The sequence below is a fragment of the Equus quagga genome, chromosome 7 (genome assembly GCF_021613505.1).
Source record: "Equus quagga isolate Etosha38 chromosome 7, UCLA_HA_Equagga_1.0, whole genome shotgun sequence".
Classification (NCBI taxonomy): domain Eukaryota; kingdom Metazoa; phylum Chordata; class Mammalia; order Perissodactyla; family Equidae; genus Equus; species Equus quagga.
In genome coordinates this window covers 23,435,430-23,461,102 of record NC_060273.1, presented here as the reverse complement: position 1 = coordinate 23,461,102, position 25,673 = coordinate 23,435,430, and the positions used below count along the sequence as shown (strand labels likewise).

The following is a 25,673-nucleotide window of genomic DNA, read 5'->3' as shown; positions in this document are numbered from 1 at the left end:
TCATGTAGATAATGGCATAGGCTATGCATGCATAGGGGCAGGAAGTATATGGTAAATCTCTGTACCTTCCTCTCAATTTTGTTAAGAACATAAAATTGCTCTAAATGTATAATTTTAATTTATTAAATTTTATATTTTAAATATATACAGTTATGTCAATTAGCTTTCAATAATGCTGTTTTTAAAAAAGGATAAATTCAAACTTTCTCATAAGAGGATTGAGCAATATGTTATCAATGTGATTTATTATATTTACAGATTAAAAGAGAAAATCATCTCAGTAGATCCAAAATATCAGTTTATACAGAAAATAGGACAAAAAATTTTCTTATTATGGAAAAAATATCCACCAGACCACATCATATGTTATGGTGAAAAATTAGCAATATTTCTAATAAGTCAGTAAAACAAAACAGCCTGGTGTCTATTCTCCTTGAAGTCACAACCTATGCAATAGAATAAGAAAAATAAGTGAGAAATATAAATATTGGTTACAAAAACATAGAAGTGTGACTAAGTTGTAAATAATATGATGATGTAAATAAGGGACAAGATAATTGAAAACTATTAGGACCAATAAAAGTAAAATTTTTCCTGCTGTCTTGCAATAATCAATTTCAATATAAAAAAGAAAAACCTGTTCCAATTGTAATAGTAAGGATAACTTTAAAGATGCTAAGAATAAGCTGAACAAAATATAACAAAGACCTATACGCATTCTAAATAGTTTTTCTGAGGAACATGAAAGTATATCCTGAATAAATAGAGATGAATATAATATCCCTGTGGTAAGTCACAATATTGGTAAAGATGTTATCCTCTGGAAATTAGCCTATCAAGTTAGTGCAATCTCAATCAAAATCAACAGGACCTTTTAAGGAACTTGATAATAGTTCTAAAATCTGAAAAACCCAATATGCAACAATAGCCAAGAAAATTAAGCAAAACTGGAAGATGAGAGGAGAGACTTGCCCTAAAATATACCAAAACAAACTTGTAAAGCTATGATAATTAAAATTCAGTTACAATAGAAGAGAATGAAAAATATGTATCCATGAAACAGAAAAGATGGTCCAGAAATAAACCACTTGTAGAAATTTAATGCTATAATATAAGTAGCATTTGAAATCCACTAGAAAGGATGAACTACTCAAATGCTATTTGTATAATTGGCTACCAATCTGTAAGAAAAAATACAAAACTAAATCCCAAATGTAAAAAACAAATCTATAAAAATATTAGAAGAAAACAGGAATATACATTTATACCCTTCAGGTAGTAAAACTTTCTTAGGCAACAGAAAAAACATTCAAAGGTTATAAATGACAAGACTAGTACATTTGACCATATCAAGGTATAAAATTTCTATTGAACAAAGGTCATTATAAATAAGGCTGAAAGACAGCAGACGATTAAGAGAAGTATTACAAATATTTATAAAACGAGCATTTTTTACAATATATAAAGAATTATAAATCAATGAGAGAAAGACAAACAAAAACACTATAAAAATACAGGCAATTCTCTGAAAAAATACAAGCAACAGATTAAAATATGACCAAATTCTCTAATAGTGTAGGATATGTACAAACCTAACCTTGAAAATTTTAAAGATACAAGTTTGAATTTTGACTAATCCATCTGCTAGATGTGCTTAGAAAGTTTACTTTAAGCTCTGTGAGCCTCCACTTTCCTTGTCAGTTCGTTAGTTGTTTACTTATCATGTTTTAAATAATTAAGTTGTTACTTTTCTGAGCAAGCCAGGTAGGCCTGTTTCCCTCTCACTTTGTTCTCTTTCAATGCCTTTGATATCGACCCTAATATCAGTTTCCCCACATAAAACCCAGCATATATGGGGTTAAAACCAAAGCACTCATTCCCTGCTTACTCTCTGGCTTCCTGGCTCCAGAATCCACTATTCTCCATGGAGACAGACACCGTCAAGGACAAGCACCTGGATCATCTCCTCCCCGCAGAGATACAGGCTGGTGGGAAAGCTGCTGACCAGCAAGGCCATGTGCTCCCCCTCCCCTACCTAAAACACCAAATAAAAACCCCTTCCTTTTAGCTTTTCGGGGAGTTTGGGATTTCAGCATTAGCTGCCCTCTCTCCTTGCTCAGCGCTGTGCAAAAATAAAATTCCTACTTTCTTCCACCACACCTGGTGTCAGAGATTGGCTTGCTCCACAACGGGTGAGCGAACTCACTTCAGGTTTGGTATCACCTTTAGAATTCTGGTTGTTTTATTTCTACAAGAAATTCATTTGCTTCTTTCCAGAGGCATTACTAAACCCTGGTAAGAAACTCTGCTACTCCTAATTTTGCACAAGCAATTTTAGGCTGTGGTTGGCTCTTTTTGGTTCTTCCTGAAAGGACATGTAATTGACGAATGGGAGAAAAACTGATCTCCAGACAGCAAAATTAAAGCAGAAGTACAGAAATAAGTATCATAACGAAGGGGAGTGAGGTAGGGGAGAAATAGAAAATTTAAATGGTTGACGTGGTCTCCGGTCACTTCCTCCTTTGGGCTGAAGTCTCCAAAAGATCCAGCTATGCTTTCTGATCTTGATGCCATAAGATACCCTTGAATACTTCCAAAATACTTCCCTTTATACCTAAGCTAAAGAAATTTCTATTACTTATAGTTCAATTGTCCCTGACTGAGACATCCGGTATGCAGCAGCTAGTCACTATATTTTTTCTATGGAAAAGGAAGTTTATGTTCCAGTTTACCTGCTAAAACTAAACGTTCTTAAGTTGAAGCCACATGCACTTGAGAGAAAGATATGTATGATTTCAAATATATTCCTTTGTCAAAAATGTATTGTAGCAAATAATCAAGACCATATTGGCAGCCTCTTTTTCCGTTTTCTTGGAAACATATTGGAATGAAATAAAAAAGGACCCACATCATTCACCAACTAAAATTTCTCTGATTAATCAAGGCTTGCACTAGTCAGTATTCACCTGCTTATTTACAAAAGTGAAGAGAATTTTCTAATGCAGTAGCAGTGTTAGAAATTCCATGACTCTTTACAGAAGTCAATAGCTTAACTTTGTTATAAATTAAACTTTATGCATAAAAACTGAAATTATACATAAAATAAAGGTAAATAGCTTTTAAAAATTATTTTAGGGGTTATCTAAAAGGAAAATTCTCTAAATTTGCTATAAAAATAAAATTACAGACTTTTTTTAAGGTTGCATTCAAAACCTATATGGTAAATAGCTACTTTTTGAATCATATCATAAACTAAACCCTTGAGATTAAAACCCTCAGATCAGTAGGATGTCTAAAAATCAATATGAATTATATCAAACTAGTAGTGCTTGCCTCTTTTTCAGCTTCTTTAAATGTTGCTTCTTTCTCCTTTACTAGCTGCATAAACTTCAGTTTCAACGCCTCTTCTTCCCTCTGACATTGATCAGAGAACTCCTGTCTTTTGGCTTCATAGATCTCTTGAAAACTAAAAAGTAATTTTGATTACTGTCATAATAAAGTGTTAATATAAATAAACATGGAAAAATATATTGTATGTCATGTCCTGTATGAAGACATTTTCCAATATTCTCTTCTGTGTCATGAGATGTAAAAACGTGAGATACAATATCAAACATGAGTATATAGAAATTATATATAATGAGTACTAGAATTTTGAAACAGTTATATCAGTGGTTTCTTGTCCCATCACTTTTCATTATATCACGTCTTCACTACTTTTGACTATAAAATTTGGGGAAACCTCTAAATTGTGAGGTTCTCAAAACAAAATAAAGCCAGGCATCTTTCAAAACACGATTTATTTAAGATAGCCCGTTCAATTTTGGTTGTCTTCAAAGTACCATAACTGATATAACTGGAATATACTACACTGTCATACTTCTGAAGTGCAAATCCTATTCCTTTTCAATATAGCTAAATACACCCGCCCTCAAACTGTTTTCATTTGAATTCCATGTCATCATACTGCTGCTTTTTCTCTTTACTGCATCCAACACTCATATATTTTGCCATCCTTTTCAATGTCCTTTGTCATATTTTGTCAATCTTTGCTAATATCTGCCAACCTCCTTCCTGAGCTTCTGTTTCATGTAAAATACAAAAATAGAAACAAAATAATGTTTTCCTTTTGGATACACATTGCAGCATATACACATACTGCAGCATGTAAATGAGCCCTTGCATTATGTTGCTCCTACCAATTCTCTCCATGTAAGTGTGAAGATGATTAGAAAACATAAAATTCAGGATGGCCCAGGATGTGAAAAGTACACTTATTCTCATTCCCAAATTATTGTATCTCATTGTTTTAGGGGATTTCTAAATCACCCATTACCTTCTTCTAGCAAGATCACCACTCACCTAACTGGCTGGTTGTTTGGGCCAACATCACTGAAGCCCATCTCCTGCAGTTTGCAGCACCTATAATTTTCATAGTGCCAAGTGTGGGTTTGTTGTTTCAGGTCTTCCATATTTCTGCTAAGAAGAATATCCCGGAGCTTAACAAAGTCACAGTGATTCTCATTTTCCACTAGGCAAAAAAATAATAAAGCCACAACACTCATTATCAATCCCTGGCACTCAAGTATTCTTCAATGCATGCATGCATAAAAACACACTTAAAATAACAGCTAAGGGATCATTCTGGTTAATAGCTGTAATTCTTTAAATCATGGAACTGTGGTTATATGGTGCATACCAATTATAGGCAGAGTTTATTTTTAGACCAGGAAACTTGCTTTCAATTTATTAGGCAAACAATAAATAGGAAACAGTGAAATAACACTTTATGTTATATTAATATATGTCATAGGTTTTCATTAATAATTATTGTAAAATTAATCTTTATTATTTAATTTTATATTTAATGCTATATTAAATTAATTTAATATATTACTATTTCATTAATAAATAATTGTAAATTAGCATTTTACAAACTACTCTCAATGTATTTCACAAAGTGCTAATAGATAATGCAATAATTTTACTAAAGTAAATAATTTCATTTAATTTCATTAAATAACTTACAAAGTAAATAATTTTATGCACTCATAAAGGCCTTAACAATTGTGCATGCTTTGGCTATCAAATTCTACGTATACACCATATTTATGAGACTTAGTCAATATTCAAAATCAATCAATAAATTCACATGGCTCTCTCTGATGTTTGTATATCCAGAAAACTGAGCACAACATATTGTGTATTGTGTACGATATTGTAACCAAATCTTAATATTCATTATAATATGTTGTTTTTAAGTATGTTCATAAATTTAAAAATTTCTAATATATCAATTGATAAAAGACAACTTTTCAAAACTACTACAGGTAGAGATAATCCATCTCCCAGTACTTAGCATCACAAGTATATGAACCACAGCTGCTTACTACAATATTCCAACTCATTATGATAGTAGCTAACATAAGTGTCTAGGTATAATTTATCCAAAGGTAAATTATATTTCTTGATTTTAAAAAGAGTTTACCATCCTTTTTTCTAGTGACTATTTAAAAGTGCTTTATAAATTAGTAGATAATTTATGTGACATGCTTTAAACACTAGTATTTATACTTCAGTGTTGTTCAAAGTTCTTTTGTTCAAAGCACTTTCCAACATTCTGAATGTGATGGTTTATGTATAGAGAGATAATATGCATATGGTAGATTGGGGTAAATGAAAAGGTTCTGCTCAGCCTCTGTGGATTTTTCCCTAAAGCACCATCCAGCAAATTCCTATGAGAATGAATCATAGTTAAAGTGAGCACTAACTTAAGTGAAACAGAATCTGTGCTTCCTATTAGTGACTGTGAATTAACTGTTTTGCAAGAGTTACCAATATTGGTTCACGTTAAAATGTTGATTTGAGACTACAAGTATATATATATATATATATATACCCATATATATAATTGTGTATATAATATATATAATATATAATATATAATAATTATTATTTATTATATTTTATAACAATATATTATTATATTTTATATATATTATAATATATATAAAATTATTCCAAAGCAAGCCTTCTCACTTTCATCATATTTACCTTGTAAAACTCCCCAAGGGTACTGACGGCCTCTGACCACCCTTTTTCCAACTTTCACTTCATCCGTACTTCCCACTACAGCAAGAGGTAAGTGTCCCTAGAAAGTAAGAACAGTTTTAATCATATTCCCTTATACAAATATGGCTTACTTTCTTACTCTTGTCTCTGTTACGGAATAATAAAGACAAAAATATCATAATAAGTTTATTCAAACAAATGATATATCCTGCCTCAAATTTTATGACTTGGCAATAAATTGATTTCTGCAACCATTTATGTCAGACCATGCACACAATTAAAAGCTACTTACTGAGTAGAGCCTAAAGCAAAGCATTCTGCTGTGGGGAATACAAAGAAAAAAGATTTTTAGTAGACATATTTTTCTCACATTCTCTTTACCTTAAAACACAAAGATAATGTCAAATAAATCATACACAGAGGATCTCATCAAGACGGCGGTGTAAGCAGACTCTGAATTCATCTCCTCCAATGAACACAACCAGGTTACAACTATTTTTGGAAAAATTACCCCAGATAGCAAACTGAAAACAGTATAAAAAGAACCCCCACAACAAGGGACAGTCCTGACTGAGGCAGAAGAGGCAGAAATTCCTTCTGGACAGAAAAAAAGCCACCTTCACGAGCAGCAGAGTTTCACTGCTGGCCAGGGGGGAGCCACCCTCAGATACGCAGCCCTCCCTGGTGGAGTGAGGCCCTGAGAGGGGGCCCGACACTGCTATAAGCATCCTTCAGACTCAGCACAATTGAGACAAGGGTCTTACTATCTGGTTTTGTGGGCTATTAACTGCAGCGGGTAATACCTTGAGAAAAGCTATCAGAGGAAAGTAAGAAAAAAAGGCTCTTAAAGGGCCCACACACAAGAATACTCTATCCAGCAAGGTTGTCATTCAGAATGGAAGGAGAGATAAAGAGCTTCCCAGAAAAGCAAAAATTAAAGGAGTTTATCACCAAGAAACCAGTTCTACAAGAAATGCTGAAGGAACTTATTTAAGCAGGAAAGCAATGACCATAAATAGGGATAAAAAATTATCAACCCTCCCCCCTCCCCAAAATCCAGGCAATAAAATCACTGGTAAAGGTAAAAATATATTAAAGGTAACAGACCAACCACCTATGAAATAACATGAAGGTTAAAAGACAAAAGTACTAAAATTACCTATTTCAATGATATGAGGGTAATGGATAGACACACACAAGAGATTATATATGATTTCAAAAACATAAAATGTGGGAGGAGGCGAATGAAAAAGCAGAGCTTTTAGAAAGAGGTCAAGCTAAAGAGTCTATCAACTCAATATAGACTGCTGTATACACAGAACATTATACAGGAACTTCATGGTAATCACAAACCAGAAACATATAATAAGTAAGCAAATAAGTAAGATGAAAGAAATCAAAGATATTACTAAAGAAAGCCATCAAACCACAAGGGAAGAGAGCAAGAGAAAAAGACAGTAATAGAGAAGAACTACTAAAACACCCAGGAAAAAAAAGTAACAAAATGGTAATAAATACATATCTGTCAATAGCTACTTTAAATGTCAATGGACTAAATACTCCAATCAAAAGGCATAGGGTGGTCAATTGGATAAAAAACAAGACCCATGTATATGCTGCATACAAGAGACACACTTCAGACCAAAAACACTCACAAACTGAAAGTGAAAGGATGGAAAAGGATACTCTATGCAAATGACAAAGAAAGAAAGTGGGGGTAGTAATACTTATATCAGATAAAATAGACTTTAAAGCAAAAAATGTAACAAGAGACAAAGAAGGGCACTACATAATGATAAAGGGAAGAATCCAACAAGAAGATATAACACTTGTAAATATCTATGCACCCAACATAGGAGTACCTAAATATATAAAGCAATTATTAACAGACATAAAAGGAGAAATAGACAGTAATACAACAATAGTAGGGGACTTTAACACTCCACTTACACCAATGGATAGATCACCCAAACAGAAGGTCAATAAGGAAACGCTGGCCTTAAACGACACCTTTGACCAGATGGACTTAGTAGATATATATAGAAGATTCCATCCAAAAACCACAGAATACACATTCTTTTCAAATGCCCATGGAACATTCTCCAGGATTGATCACATATTAGACCACAAAATAAGTCTCAATAAATTTAAGAAGATTGAAATAATACCATGCATCTTTTCTGACCACAAGGGTATGAAACTAGGAATCAACTACAGGAAGAAAAGAAAAGCCAGAAAAACGTGTAGATTAAACAAAATGCTACTGAACAATGATTGGGTCAATGAAGAAATCAAAGGAGAAATTTAAAAATTCCTGGAAAAAAATGAAAATGAAAATGAAAATTTGACATGCCAAAATCTATGAGACACAGCAAAAGCAGTTCTAAGAGGGAAGTTCATAGCAATTCAGGCCTACCTCAACATAGAAGAGAAATCCCAAAGTCAGCAGAAGGAAGGAAATAATAAAAATCAGAGCAGAAATAAATGAAAGAGACTAAAAATTAATGAAACCAAGAGCTGATTCTTTGAAAAGATAAACAAAAAAGGCAAACCTTTAGCTAGACCCACCAAGAAAAACAGAGAGAAGACTCAAATAAATAAAATAAGAAATGAAAGAGGAGAAATTACAATGGACATCTCAGAAATACAAAAGATAACAGAATCCTATGAAAAGCTATAAGCCAACAAATTGGATAATCTAGAAGAAATGGATAAATTCTTAGAAACGTATAACCTTCCAAAACTGGACCAAGAAGAAGTAGAGAATTTGAATAGACCAACCTCCAGTAAGGAGATCGAAACAGCAATCAAAGACCTCCCAAAAAAGAAAAGTCCAGGACCAAACATCTTCCATAGTGAATTCTACCAAACATTCAAAGAAAACGTAATACTTATCCTTCTCAAACTATTCCAAAAAGTTGAATGGGAGGGGAGGCTTCCTAACTCATTCTACGAAGCCAACACTATCCTGATACCAAAACCAGACAAGGACAACACGAAAAAAGAAAATTACAGGCCAATATCACTGAGGAACATCGATGCAAACATCCTCAACAAAATCCTAGCATATGGAATACAACACTTTTTATTTTTTTTTTTTAAGAAAGATTAGCCCTGAGCTAACATCTGCTGCCAATGCTCCTCTTTTTGCTGAGGAAGACTGGCCCTGAGCTAACATCCATGCCCATCTTCCTCTACTTAAACATGGGACGCTTACCACAGCATGGCTTTTGCCAAGCAGTGCCATGTCCACACCCAGGATCCGAACCGGCAGACCCTGGGCCGCCGAGAAGCAGAACATGTGAACTTAACCACTGCATCACCAGGCCGGCCCCTAAATACAATACTTTAAAAAGATCATCCATCATGATCAACTGGGTTTTATTTCAGGGATGCAAGGATGGTTCAACGTCCACAAATTTATCAATGTGATAGACCACATTAACAAAATGAACAATAAAAATCACATGATCATCTCAATAGATGCAGAGAAAGCATTTGACAAGATAAACAGCATCCTTTTATGAAAACAACTCTGAATAAAATGGGTATAGAAGGAAAATACCTCAACATAATAAAGACCATATATGACAAACTCACAGCAAATATCATTCTCAATGGAGAAAAATTGAAAGCTATCCCTCTAAGAACAGGAACCAGACAAGGATGCCCACTGTCACCACTCTTATTTAACATAGTATTGAAAGTCCTAGCCAGAGCAATCAGGCAAGAAAAAGAAATAAAAGGGATCCAAATTGGAAAGGAAGAAGTAAAACTGTCACTATTTGCAGATGACATGATTTTATATAAAGAAAACCCCAAAGAATCCACTAAAAAACTTTTAGAAATAATAAATGAATACAATCAAGTCGCAAGATACAAAATCAACATACAAAAATTGGCTGCGTTTCTATACACTAACAATGAAGTAGCAGAAAGAGAAATTAAGAATACAATCCCACTCACAATTGCAACAAAAAGAATAAAATACATAGGAATAAACTTAACCAAACAGGTGAAAGATCTGTACACTGAAAACTATAAAAAATTGTTGAAAGAAATTGAAGAAGAGACAAAGAAATGGAAAGATATTCCATGCTCTTGGATTGGAAGAATTAACATAGTTAAAATGTTCATACTTCCTAAAGCAATCTATAGATTCAATGCAGTCCATATCAAAGTTCAAACAATAGTTTTCATAGAAATAGAACAAAGAATCCTAAAATTTATATGGGACAACAAAAGACTCCGAATAGCCAAAGGAATCCTGAGGAAAAGGAACAAAGCTTGAGGTAACCCACTCTCTGATTTCAAAATATACTACAAAGCTATAGTAAGCAAAACAGCATGGTACTGGCACAAAATCAGACACAGAGACCAATGGAACAGAATCCAGAGCCCAGAAATAAACCCACACATTTGTGGACAGCTAATATTCGACAAGGGAGCCAAGAGCATACGATGGAGAAAGGAGAGTCTCTTCAATAAATGGTGTTGGGAAAACTGGACAGCCCCATGCAAAAGAAGGAAAGTAGACCATTATCTTACATCATGCACTAAAATCAACTAAAAATGGATTAAAACTTGAATGTAAGACCTGAAATCATGAAACTTCTAGAAGAAAATATAGACAGTACGCTCTTTGACATTGGTCTTAGCAGCATATTTTCAAGTATCATGTCTGACTAGACAAGAGAAAGAATAGAACAAACGAACAAATGGCACATCAAACTAAAAATCTTCTGCACAGCAAAGGTAATCATAAACAAAACTAAAAGACAACCTAACAATTGGGAGAAGATATTTGAAAACCATGTATCAGATAAGGGGTTAATATCCAAAATATACAAAGAACTCATATGTCCCAACAACAAAAAACCCAACAATCCAATTAAAAACTGGGCGAAAGATCTGAACAGAGATTTCTCCAAAGAAGATATGTGGATGGCCAACAGGTGCATGAAAAAATGTTCAACATCATTAACTATCATGGAAATGCAAATCAAAACTACAGTGAGGTATCACATCACTCCCGTCAGAATGGTTACCATTAACAAGACAGGAAAGAACAAGTGTTGGAGAGGATGTGGAGAGAAGGGAACCCTCGTACACTGCTGGTGGGAGTGCAAACTGGTGCAGCCACTATGGAAAACAGTATGGAGTTTCCTCAGAAACTTAAGAATATATCTACCATACGATCCAGCTATTCCACTGCTGGGGATTTATCCAAACAATTGGAAACCACAAACGCATAAAGATACATGCACCATGTTCATTGCAGCATTATTCACAATAGCCAAGACTTGGAAGCATCGTAGGTCCCCAACAAGGGATGAATGGATAAAGGAGATATGGTATTTATACACGATGGAATACTACTCAGCCATAAGAAATGATGAAATCCGGCCATTTGTGACAACATGGATGGACCTTGAGGGTATTACACTAAGTGAAATAAGTCAGAGGGAGATAGTCAAATACCATATTTTCTCACTCATAAGTAGAAGATAAAACCAATGACAAACACATAGCAACAGAGATTGGATTGGTGGTCACCATAGGAGAAGGGGGCAGAGGGGAGGGCAAAAGGGAGGATTAGGCACACATGTGTGGTGATGGACTATAATTAGTGTTTGGATGGCGAACATGATGCAATCTACACAGAATTTGAAATATATTATGATGTACGTTTGAAAGCTGCATAATGGTATAATCCAATGTTGCTGCAATAAAAAAGAAATAAAAAAGAAATGATCCGCAAATAACTTTTAACTCCAATATAAAAGTTAAAAAACAAAAGTATTGAGAATAATTATAATAATTAGTTAATGGGTATACAATATAAAATATATTAATAAATAGCCCTGTATATGTCAGTAAATTCTAAATACAATTAAAATTTCACTCTGGATGGTGAGAGTCAGGGGCAGTCTGAAAAATGAGGTGCAACCCAAGAAAGACTTGGGAAGATGATAAACAAAGTAGGTAAAAAAACAAAAAAGGAAGCTACAGACCAAAATCTTATGAATATTGATGAAAAAGGACAAAAAAAGAAAAAAAAAGAAGGCATACAAATCAGAAATAAGTGAGTTATCTCTGTTCTCAGATGACATGATATTTTCAACATATTTTAATTTAAATATAATTGACATATAACATTAGTTTCACGTGTATAACATAATGATTAAATATTTGTATAGATTGTGAAATAACCACCAAAATAAGTCTAGTTAACATCCATCACCACACATAGTTAGAATTTTTTTCTTGTGTTGAGATCTTTTTTTTTTTTAAAGATTTTATTTTTCCTTTTTCTCCCCAAAGCCCCCCCGTACATAGTTGTGTATTCTTCGTTGTGGGTTCTTCTAGTTGTGGCATGTGGGACGCTGCCTCAGCGTGGTCTGATGAGCAGTGCCATGTCCGCGCCCAGGATTCGAACTGACGAAACACTGGGCCGCCTGCAGCGGAGCACGCGAACTTAACCACTCGGCCACAGGGCCAGCCCCTTGTGTTGAGATCTTTTAAGATCTTCTTAACAACTTTGAAATATACAGTACAGTATTATTTTTTCCTTTTCTTATTGTGGTAACATTGGTTTATAACATTATATAAATTTCAGGTGTACATCGTTATATTTCAATTCCTGTGTAACTTATATCATGTTCACCATGCAAAGACCAATTACAGTGCATCACCACACACATGTTGCCTAATCACCTCTTTTGCCATCATCACTCCCCACTTCCCCTCTGGTAACCACCAATCCAATCTCTGTTTCTATATGATTGTTTGCTGTTTTTGTTGTCTACTTAGGAGTGAGATCATATGGTATTTGACTTTCTCCCTCTGCCTTATTTTGCTTATCATAACACCCTCAAGTTCCATCCATGTTGTCACAAATGGCCGGATTTCATCATTTCTTATGGCTGAGTAGTATTCCATTGTGTATATATGCCACATCTTCTTTATCCATTCAACCCTTGATGGGCACCTAGGTTGCTTCCAAGTCTTTGCTATTGTGAATAATGCTGCAATAAAAATAGGGGTGCATGTATCTTTATGCACTCCTAATTTTGCTTCTTTCTCTGTGCTTCTATCTATGTATTACATGGGTCATATATGTCTTCTGATCTTGGAGAGGTGGCCTGATTTAAGATATGCATTATGAGGCCCAGTAATGTTCTCGCTCTTGTCACTAGTCCCAAATGTTCCAGGAGCATCCCCTTTGTGGGCTACTTTTGTCCTGTTGTGGCAGGGTGGCTCTTGTGGCAGATGCCCAGGGAGCCTAGGCTGTCTCCCTGGCTGGTTGGTTGTAATTCTCAGCTGCATGTAGCTGCTATGGACACTTCAGTCACTCTATTGGGTATGGAGATCCCAGCACAGTTGGCTGCAAGGTCTAATAGCACATTCATGTTGCAGTTGTTCTGTTGAGTAGGCCCCAAGCATGCTGGTTGCTAGGCTCATGGGCTTACAATTGCTGTATGCCTCCAGCCTGCAAGGCTGTCAGCTCTCTCAGGACTGAAGCTGAGTGGGACTGGCCTCAGACATGGGAGCACCTACCCTTTTCAGGCTTTTGAATGTGTGGCAAATCCCTTATGTAGCTGTTTGAGAAGCACAAGTCTTCTGCAGCTATGTCCTACCTCCCACGTGGCCTCACACACCATTAACACAGTCCTTCCTCATGTGCTCATCCAAACCTCCTGAAGTGGACCCAGTCACCCCACTGCAGAAGCCTCACACACTCACCCAGTGCCCCAGACACTCCACCCACTCCTCACACATGCCCTGCCCTACAGAGGCTAACCTTCTCCTTTGGCTGCAGAGGATCCAGGCACCCAGCTTATGCAGGCTAAGTTTCCCAAGGGCTTGCTGTTGGGTAGGGCCAGTCCCTAGGGCAGGCTGCCTGCCCTTGCTGAGCTGGATTAAATTGGTGCTCTAGTAGGTGGGGCAGACCCTGGTATACCATGCCAGAGGAAGTACCTCAATGGCATCTTCCAGCCTCTGTGTCAGCACATCTGTATTAGGTCACAATAATGGCTGCTGCCAATGTCTCAGTCCCTGGAGAGGTCTCACCTCTCACCAACATGCACCAAGAGACTATTAGGTGAGTCTCTTCTTGCCAAAGGACTGTGCAGCTTTCTTTCTGGTGATTTTAGGTTGCTTTCCAGAATGGGTGAATTTGTCCATGGGCCCTTTAAGAGCTGGCTTTTTACCCCTTTGTGTCCAATAGCTTTTCTGGAAGTATTCTCAACAGACTTGAGTAGCCAAAAAAATCTTGAAAAAGAAGAACAAGATTGGATGTTTCACACTTCCTGAATTCAAAACATATTACAAAGCTATAGTAGTCAAAGCAGATTGGTACTGGCATAAGGACAGACATAGAGGCCAATGGAGTCAAACAGAATTAATTCTCATGTATTTGATCAAAAGATCTTTGATAAAAGTGACAAAACAACTGCATTTGAAATGGACAATCTTTTCAACATATGGTGCTGGGAAAACTGATTACCAACAGGCAAAAGAATAAAGTTGGCCTTATCTTACATCATATAAAAATTAACTCAAAGTCAATTAAAGACCTAAATATAAGATCCCAAACTATAAAACTACTAGAAGAAAACATAGGATATGGATTTGGCAATAATTTTTTTAGTAAGACATGAAAAGCATGGGCAACAAAAGCAAAAAATACAAGTGGGACTACATCAAAGTTAAAAACTCTGTGCATCAAAGTACATAGTCAACAAAGTAAAGAGTCAATCTATGTAATGGAAGACAATATTTTCAAACCAAATCAAATAACGGGTTAATATCCACAATATATAAATAACTCCTAAAACTAAGCAAATTTTTAGTAAAATTAATAAATTTTAAAATGGACAAAGAACTTAAATAGACATTTCTCCAAAGATGAACACAAATGATATGAAAATATGCTCAGCTTCACTAACCAATAGAAAAATGCAAATCAAAACCACAATGAGATATTGCCTCACACTCATTTAGATGGCTTCTATTAAAAAAAGACTATAACAAGTCTTGACAAAAATGTGGAAAAATTGAAGCCATTGAGCATTGTTGGTGAGACTATAAAATGATGCAACCATTATTTAGTCTTAAAAAGGAAAGAAATTTTGTCAAATTCTGCAACATGGATGGACCTTGAGAACATTATGCTAAGTAATATTAACCGGTCACAAAACACAAATAACATGACTCCACTTATATGAGATGTCTAAAATAGTCAAATTCATAAAAACAGAAATCTGAGTGGTGGTTGCCAGGGCAAGAGGTAGATGGAGAATTGTTGGTATGGATATGCAAGATTAAAATGTTCTGGAAATCTGTTGAGCAACAATGGGGATGTACTTAACACTAAAACCAAAAGAACAGAAGTCATACAAAATATGATCTCAGATCATAGTAGAATTAAAGTAGAAATCAATAACAAAAAAATAGCTGCAAAAATTGAAGATAAAACAACACACTTTCAGGGACCGATCCCTTGATCAAGTAGTTAAGTTCACACACTCTGCTTCGGTGGCCCAGGGTTTCACCACTTCAGGTCCTAGGCATAGACATGGCACCGCTCATCAAGCCATACCGAGGTGGCATCCCACATAGCACAACCAGAAGGACTTACAACTAGAACATACAAATATGTACTGGGGGGCTTTGGGGAGAAGAAGAAGAAGAAAAATGAAGATTGGCAACAGATGTTAGCTCAGGTACCAATCTTTAAAAAAAACACACACACACTTTTAAATAACCCATGGCTCAAAGGAAATTTTTAAAGTATTTTGAACTAAATGAAAATAAAAATAAAAGTTAAGAAAATAGGTGGAATTCAGTGAAACCAGTGCTTAGAGAGAAATTTATAGCATTCAATGCATATATTAGAAAACAGGAAAGATATACATTAATAATCTAAGCTTCTACTAGGAAAAAGGGAAAAAAGGGCAAATTACATCCAAAGTAAGCTGAAGAAAATAAAAATTAGGGCAGAAGTCAATGAAATTGAAAGAGGAAATCAATAGAGAAAATCAGCAAAACCAAAAGCTGGTTCTTTGAAAATATCAAAAATATATATAAGCCTCTACCTAGGTTAACTAAGAAAAAAAGAAAAGACACAAATTATTAATATCAGAAATCAAAATGAGACCATCACTACTGACCCCATGTACATGAAACTGAAAATAATGGAATACATTGAACAATTGAACAACCCACATATTTGATAACCTAGGTGAAATGAATCAATTCATACAAATTTACACAAGGAGAAATAATATGAATTTGCCTTTATCTCTCAAAGAAATTGAGTCAATGATTAATAAATTTTCAAAATGTGAAGCACCAGACCAAAATATGTTCACTAGTGAATTTTTCCATTCATTTAAGGAATAAATTGTACCATTTTCTGAAATCTTTTCCAGTAAATAGAAGCAAAGAGAATATTTCCTCATTCTGAAGCCTGCATTATCTTAATACCAAAATGAAACAAAGACATTAAAAGAAAGAAAAACTACAGACCAATATCTCTGATGAAAATAGATGCAAAAATCCTCAACAAAATATTAGTAGATTGAATCCAACACTGTATAAACAGAATTATACTCCATGACCAACTGGGATTTGTTCCACTTGGATTGGATCAACATTTAAAAATCTATTACTGTATCCATTACATCAAGAGCCTAATGTAGAAAAACACATAATCATATCAATAAATGCATTTGACAAAAAGCATTTGAAAAAAATCCAACAACCTACATGATAAAAACTCTCAGCAAACTAGGAGTAGCAGGAAACTTTTTCAACTTGATAAAGAAGAACATCTGAAAAAACTACAGCTATTATCACAAGGGTGAAAAACTAGAGGTGTTTCTACTAAAATTTCTGCAACTAATAAGCAATAATAACAAGGTTTCAGGATCCATGGTTAATACACAAAAATCAATTGCTTTTTCATATGTCAGCAATAAACAATTGGAATTTGAAATTAAAAATACAATATCACAGTAACGACAAAAAATTAAGTAGCTAAGCATAAATCTAAGAAAATATGTGTAAGATCTATATGAAGAAAACTATAAAACTCTGAAGAGATAAATGAGAGAAAAATAAACGGAGACATCCCATTTACATAGAGAGGAAGACACAATTTTGTCAAGATGTCAGTTTGTCCCAACAAAATCTATAGATTCAACACAATTAAAATCAAAATCCCAGCAACCTATTTTGTTACAATTGACAAACTATCTCTAAAATTTATTTTGAAAAGCAAAGGACCCAGAATTTCCAACACAATATTGAAGAAGAAGAAAGTTGGAGGACTGATAATACTTGACCTCAGAACTTACTACAAAGATACTGCAATCAAGACAGTGTGGTAATATCAAAAGAATAGACAAGTAGATAATGGAACAGAATAAATAGAAAGCCCAGAAATATTCCCACACAAATACAGTCATCTGATCTTTGATAAAGAATCAAAGGCAACTCAATAGAGAAAAGATAGTCATTCCAACAAATGATGCTGGACGAACTGGACATCCACGTGCAAAAAAACAATCTATAAACAGACATTACCTATATCACAAAAATTACCTGGAATTGGATCATACACCTATGGAATGAACAACAACAAAAAGAATACTAATGTATGCTGGGAACTTTAGTTAATAATGTATCAATATTGACATCAATTGTAACAAATGTAGCAAACTAATGCATGATGTTAATAACAAGAAAAATCTCGGGGGGAGGTGTCTTAAAAATGTATATAGGAACTCTGTACTTTCTGCTTAATTTTTCTGTAAACATTAAACTACTAAAAAAAAGTCTTTTAAATAACTTTTTAAAGGACAGAAAAGGTGCTGAAAGACACATGTGAGGTGAGAGTTTAATAAAGGCTAAACTGTGTGACTGCTACTTTGCAAAGGTGAACTGAGTAATGAGACAACTGAGAGGGACTCTCCTGGAGTTATAACAAATAACAAATACCTCAGGAACTATTCCTTAAAGAAGCCACAATGTGGAGTGATTTGAACAAGATAGTGAAATGGGAGTTCTCTGCCATAATCTCCCCACAGAAGCATAAATTTTGACAACCACTCATGGACAAGAGTGCCTTTGTAGGAATCCAGGCGTCCAGTGGAGAAGTTCCAACACAGCATTTGAGCAAAAAGTCTGAGAATAAATACTTCGAAGAAGATAAGAAGAACAATTTCACTTTACTCACATTGCCTCTTGCCTTTGGTGGCCCAGGACAGTGCTAAGTGACCCATGGGGCCCATTGTTTCTCCCATGGGGAAAGTGAGAGTGAGTGCCCAGCTTCCTCAGCCATGTGGGTGCTATCCAAAAGGACCACTTCTGTCTGGCCCCCCTCAGAATACTGAGGTGAGTAGCATGGCTGAGTGATTGGGGGAAGCTGGGAGTGAAAAGCAAAGAATAGAAATGATAGTCTCAAGGGCATGGAACTCAACAAAAGGCCATGGATACTCCCAGCCACGTGGTTAAATTCCATCAGGAGGCTGCCCAATGAGTCATTTGGGACACCTTGCCAGTGGACCTCACCAACTGGTCCATGGGCATGCCAGCACTCAAGGTACCTCACCCATTCACAAGGCCAGTTACCAGGAGTGTCCCTGCAGAGAGTAAGTGCAAGACTTTGCAGTTGGCTCATGAGCATGCACATAAAGCTGACTCAACTCAGCAGGATTGGGAGAAGGCACACAAATGTGAGATTTCAGGGCATCACCCTAGAGAAACAAACAGGAGGCTCTCAGAACATGACCAACTTGATGGGAATAAGAGAAGGGATACAATATTAAGAATTGCCCCCAGAGGCAACAAGAGATGTGGAGGAGGAATATCCATTAAAAAGTATGAGAGCACCTCAGAATTGCTAGCTTAGAATACTGGCAAAGATATTGGTATCCAGAAGCCAGTTAGTAAAGACCAGAGGAGGTGACACCTTCTTAAAATGAAAATAAAAAATACCAGGACTTTAGGGAACAAGAAAAATCAAGGACACATGGCATCACCAAAGGAACAGAATAATTTTTCAGTAACCAATCTCAAAGAAATGAAGATCTATAAAGTGCATGACAAAGAATTCAAAGTAATTGTCTTAATGGAGTTCAGCCAGCTACAGTGGACAAAGATATACAACTCTACGAAATCAGGAAACAATACGTGAACAAAAAGAGAATTTCAACAAAGAGATGGAAATCATAAAAATAATCAAGCAGAAATGTTGGAACTGACGAATAAAATAAAATGATGTAATAGAGAGCATCAATAGCAGACTTGATGAAGCAGAAGAATCAGTGAACTTAAAGCATTTGAAGTTCCCCCATCAGAGGAGAAAAAGGAAAAAATGAAAACAAATGAAGAAAGAATACGGGATATAAGAAAACTCATATATGCATTATGGGAATCACAAAGAAGAAGAGAAAGAAAAAAGAGCAGAAATTTTATTAAAGAAATAATGGCTGAAAATTTCCCAAATCTAAGGAAAGAAATGGACATCAAGGCACATAAAACTCAACATCTCCAAAAAGGTTGAACCCAAAAAGAGACTACACCAAGGCACTTTATAAATAGCACTTCATAAAAATCAAAGAAAAGGAATTTTGAAAGCAGGAAGAGAAATCAAATTGTCACATAAAAGGACACTCTTAATAAGAGTATCAGCAAATTTCCCAACAGAAACTTGCAGGCCAGAACAGAGTGGATGATATATTCAAAGTGCTGAAGGAAAACAAAACCAGACTAAGAATGCTTTAACCAGAAAAGCTATCCTTCAGAAATGAAGGAGAGGCAAAGACTTTCCCAGACAAACAGGAGCAAAGGATTTTATCACTAATAGACCTGTCTTACATAAAATGTTAACGGGAGTCCTTCAAGCTGAGACAAAGGGATGTTAACTAATAAAATGAAAACATATAAAGCATAAATCTCACTGGAAAATGTAAGTATCAAATTCAGATGCAAATTTAAGTCAAATTCAGATAATCTAATAATGTAATGGTCAAGTATAAATCCTTTTAAGCTCTAGTATACACGTTAAAAGAGATAAGTAATAAAAATAACTTCAATAATTTGTTAATGGATACACAATATAAAATGATGTAAACTGTGACATAAAAAACATAAACTGTTCATGGGGAGTAAAAAGGTAGTTTTGCATGATATCAAAGTTATCAGCTTAAAATAGACGGTTATAACAATAAGGTGTTTTATGTAAGCCTCATGGCAACTACAAAAAAAACTACAGGATATACACAAAAGATAAAGAAAAAGGAATCAAAGCATATCATTATAGAAAATTATCAAATCAAAAGAGAAACAAAAAGAGGAAGAAACAAAAGATCCACAAAACCCAAAAAACAATTAACAAAATGGCAATAGAAGCCCTTGTCTAGCAAAAAGTATTTTAAATGTAAATTATTAGATTCTCTAAACAAAAGACATAGAGTGGTTGAATGGATAAAAAAAAGAGACACATTAAAATGCTGCCTATAAGTACCCACTTCAGCCTGAAGGACATATATATGCTCAAAGTGAGAGATAGAAAAAAATGTTCCATATAAATGGAAACCAAAAGACAGCAAGGGTGGAATACTTATATCAGACAGAGTATACTTTAATTCAAAATATACAAGGACTAAGAAGGTCATTATATAATTACATAAGGGGTCAATTCATCAAGAGGGTATTACAATTGTAAATCATCACAGCACAAAAAATATATATATATTTATATATAAATATATAAAGCATATATTAATAGATCTGAAAGGAAAAATACACAGCAATGCAATAATAGTAGGGGACTTCAATACTACACTTTCAACAATGAATAAATCATACACACAGAAAATCAATAAGAAACAGAGGACGTGAACTGCAATTTACACAAAATAGACCTAACAAATTTATAAGGAACGGTCCATCCAACAGCAGCAGATTACAAACTTTTCTCAAGCATCCAAGGGGCATTCTCCAGGAAGATGATATGTTAGGTCACAAAAGAAGTCTTAAAAATTTTAAGATTGAAATCATATCAAATATCTTTTCTAAGCACAATGGGACAAAACTAAACTAATAACAGGAAGAAAACCAGAATATTCACAAACGTGTGGAACTTAAAGAACACACTCTTGGGACTGGTCCAGTGCCTGAGTGGTTAAGTTCATGTGCTCCACCTTAGCGACCTGGGGTTCACTGCTTCAGATCCTGGGCATAGACCTATGCACTGCTCATCAATCCCTGCTGTGGCAGCATCCCACACAGAAGAACTAGAATGACCTACAACTAGGATATGCAACTATGCACTAGCGCTTTGGGGAGAAAAAAGAAAAAAAGAGAAAGATTGGCAAAAGATGTTAGCTCAGGGCCAATCTTCCTCACAAAAAAAAAAAGAGAACACACTCTTGAACAACCAATAGTCAAAATAAATCAGAAGGGAAATAGAAAATATCTGGAAACAAAAACAGAAACATCAAAACATATGTGATGCTGCAAAAGTAGTTCTAAGAAGGAATTATATAGCAATAAATGTCTACATTTAAAAAAAGATTCTGATTAATGATGGCAATATAGGAGGCTCCTGAACTCACCTCCTCCCACAGACACACAGACTCTACAGCTACATACGGAAGAATTTCCAGTGAAAGAAATCCAGAAACTAGCTGAGCAACTCTTGCGCATCGAGTAGTGAAAAAAAAAACCCACATTAGAGAGGCTGAGACACAATCTCACCAAGAACCCACTCTCAGTGTGGCATCACAAAACCAGGAGGAAACTCACAACCTCCAGATTCTCCCTCATGAGTAAAGTGCTTGGATTCCACATCTGTCACACAACTTTAAATACATCCATCTGAGAAACAGACCTCAAAAAATCTAGCTGTAAAAGGCAACGGAGCTTGCTTCCAAGAGACCCACAAGGCTATAGCAAAATAAGAAACAGTTCTTAAGGAGCTCAGGAGGATTCACTGTAGCCATCCTCCCAGGGCCCATCACAGAGGCAGTAGACTGAAACCAGTCTTTCCATGAAGGATACCTACTTGCTTATCTTAAACGCTGTAGCCCGAGGGGCAGACTTCTAATTTAGCACACACCTATGGGCTAACTTCACTACTGCCCAGACATGAGGGAGACTGGTGGATACAATCTTTGTGTTCTCCCTCCACCTTCCTTCATGTCACTGGTATTTCCTGGTAAGAAGCTCGTACATAGGTCTGGCATCCTGGCTTTTGTGGGTACTGCACAGGGGACACATTCCTTGATCACCTGACTCTGGTGGTCAGTGGAGCATACATGTGTAGTTCCCATAGGACAGTAACAGAGAAGCAGTTCTTAACAAGCTATCTCCCAAGAGCCCAGCACAGAGGCAGAAGACTGAAAAAAGTCTTCCTAAGAAATAAGACTTTTCTTATCTTAAAATGTGTGGCCTGAGAAGAAGCCTCTAATTTAATACATATCTAGGGACTGACTGTAATACCCTCCAGAGACCTGGGAGGCTGGCAGGTGCCATGTTCATGTTCTCTTTCTGCCTCACTAGAGGAGGCTACCTCCCCAAAAGGAGCTTGTGCTCACATCTAGAACCCTGGCTGTTATGGTTGATGCCCAGTGTATACACCCATTGATTGTCTGGTTCTGGTAGCCAGAATCGATTAAATTTTGGGGTTTCACAGGACTTTAACAAACATAGAAACAGCCCTTAACCAGCTATCCTGCCAGGGTACAGTGCAGAGGAAGCAGGCTGAAATGCCCAGTCTTTCTGGGGAAAAGACCCATATACAGATCTTAAAAGCAGCAGCCTGAAGGTCAGGCTTCTAATTTAACACACATCTAGGGGCTGAATTCAATAGTCTCCAGAGGCTTGGGAGGCCAGCAAACTCCATCTTCATGCTTTCCATATGTCATGCCACACGTCATCAGTGACACCATAAAAGGAGCTTGTGTACACTTGTGGTGCCCCAGCTTTTGTGGCTGCCACCCACAGGACACATCTATTAATGGCCTGTATCTGATGGCCAGGAGGACTTGTGTAAACAGGTTCAATAAGATGGTAGAAAAAAAGAAACATTTTTAAACTGGATATCCCCCAGGGCTCAGTGTAGAGAAAACAGAAAGAAATGTTCATCTTCTACTCTTCCCCTGAAAAAGATTTATTTGCATACTTTAAAACTGCTGCCTGAGGTCCCAATTTCCAATGAGCCTACATCTAGGTGCTGACTGAGATACTCACCTTTGAAACACTGACAGGTCTTAGCACAACCTCAACAAACGAGAACCAATAAGAACAAAAAAAAACCACTTGGACAATCACAAAGATTTGAGAGAAAACTAAGAGCTAGGGCAAGGTTGAATCATACGATTGATCTCTTACCTGAGTTCACCCCTACAAGACTGGGAGTAGTGGCTGTTTTATCTAATGTACAGAAATCAACACGGAAAGTAAAGGAAAATAGAGTCAGAGGAATATGTGCCAAATGAAAGAACTAAATAAAACTCTAGGAAAAAAAACCTTTAGTGGAATGGAAATAACTGATTTATCTAATAAAGATTTCAAAATAATGGTCATAAAGATGCTTACTGAGTTCAAAGAAAGAATGGATGAACAGATGAGAATTTCAACAAAGAGATACAAAATATAAGAAAGTACCAAACAGAAATCACAGAGCTGAAGAATACAATAGAAACACTAAAAAATTCAATAGAGGGTTCAACAACAGACTAGGTCAAATGGAGAAAGGGTTCAATGAACTAAAAGACGGGTAGTGGAATTCAATCAATCACAGAAGAAAAAAGGAAAAAGAAGGAAAATGAGTTAATATAGCCTAAGAAACTTATGAAATAACATCAAGTTGACCAATATTTGCATTATAACATCCCAGAGGGAGAAAAAGAGAGAAAGAGGTGGAACGTTTATTTGAAGAAATAATGGCAGAAAACTTCTCTAACCTGAGGAAGGAAACAAACATCCAGATCCAGGAAGCCCAGAGAGTTACAAAAATTGGAATCCAAAGAGACCCACATCAAGACATATTATAATTAAATTGCCAAAAGTTAAAGACAATGAGAGAATTTTAAAAGCAGCAAGAGAAAAAGAATTCGTTTCTTTAATGGATCCCCATAAGACTATCACCAGATTTTTATGCAGAAGCTTTACAGGCCCAGAAGGGAGTGACACAATATATTCAAAAGGGTGAAAGAAAGAAAACTGCCAACCAAGAATACTCCACCAGGCAAAGTTGTCTTTCAGAAATGAACGAAAGATAGAGTTTTCCAGACAAGCAAAACCTGAGGGAGCTCATCATCACCAGATATGCCTAACAAGAAATGTTAAAGAGATTTCCATAAGCTGAAACCAAAGAGAGAAATAGATACAATAATAGCTGGGGACTTTAATATTCCATTTTCACCAGTGGACATATCATCCAGACAAAAAAACCCACTACAGAAACATTGGACTTAAATGACATATTAGGCCAGATGGACATAATATATTTTCACGTACATTCATCCAAAGAAGCAGAATACACATGTTTCTCTAGTGCACATGAAATATTCTCCAGAATAGCTTATATATGGACCACAAAATGTCCTAATAAATTTAAGAAGATTGAAATTATATCAAGCATGTTTTCCAACCACAATGTTATGAAACTAGAAATTAATTACAAGAAGAAAATGGGAAAATTCAGAAATATGTAGGGAATTAGAAAAGCATGCTACTAGGGCAGCCCAGTGGCATAGTGGTTAAGTTCGTGCACTCTGCTTTGGCGGCCAAGGGTTTGCAGGTTCATATCCCGAGCATGGACCTAGCACTGTTTGTCAAGCCACACTGTGGCAGCATCCCACATAAGCTAGAAGAAGATTGGCATAGGTGTTAGCTCAGCAACAATCTTCCTCAAGCAAAAAGAGGAAGATTGGCAACAGATTTTAGCTCAGGGCCAATCTTCCTCACACATACACAAAAATGCTACTGAAAAACCAGTGGCTCAAAAATAAATAAAAAATATCTTGAGACAAATGGAAATAAAAACACAACATACCAAAACTTATGAAATGCAACATAAGCAGTTCTAAGAGGAAAGTTTGTAGTGATAAACACCTACATCAAGAAATAAGAGAGATTTCACATAAACAACTTAAATTTAACCTCAAGAAAAAAAATAAAAAATGAACCTCAAAGTTAATAGAAGGAAGAAAATAACAAAGATAAGAGCAGTAATAAATGAAATAGAGAACAAAAAATTAGAAAAGATCAATGAAACTAAGAGCTAGATTTTTGAAAAGATAAAATAGACAAACCTTTAATAGACTCACCAAGAAAACAGATGACGACTCAAATAAATAAAATTAGAAATAAAAATGCGTTACAAATACTAAAGAAATACAAAGGATCACAATCGACTACTATGAACCATCAAGCTCCAACAAATTGGACAACCTAGAAGAAACAGACAAATTCCTAAAAACATACAATCTGCCAAGAGTGAATAATGAAGAAATAGAAAATCTGAACAGACCAATTACTTGAAGAGAGATTGAATCAGTAATCAAGAACCTGTCAACAAA

The 25,673-nt window shown here is 35.6% G+C and overlaps 1 protein-coding gene across 1 annotated transcript in view; it reads right to left on the bottom strand.

Annotated features, from left to right (window-relative positions):
- Window positions 1-25,673, bottom strand: part of SEPTIN14 (septin 14) — a 67,994-nt gene that overhangs the window by 4,130 nt on the left and 38,191 nt on the right. Inside the window, exons 5-7 of the mRNA XM_046667867.1 lie at window positions 6,055-6,151; window positions 4,363-4,531; window positions 3,334-3,466 (exon numbers count right to left, since the gene is read on the bottom strand). Of these exons, the coding sequence (XP_046523823.1) occupies window positions 3,334-3,466; window positions 4,363-4,531; window positions 6,055-6,151 (399 nt within the window). The remainder of the gene's footprint in view (window positions 1-3,333; window positions 3,467-4,362; window positions 4,532-6,054; window positions 6,152-25,673) is intronic.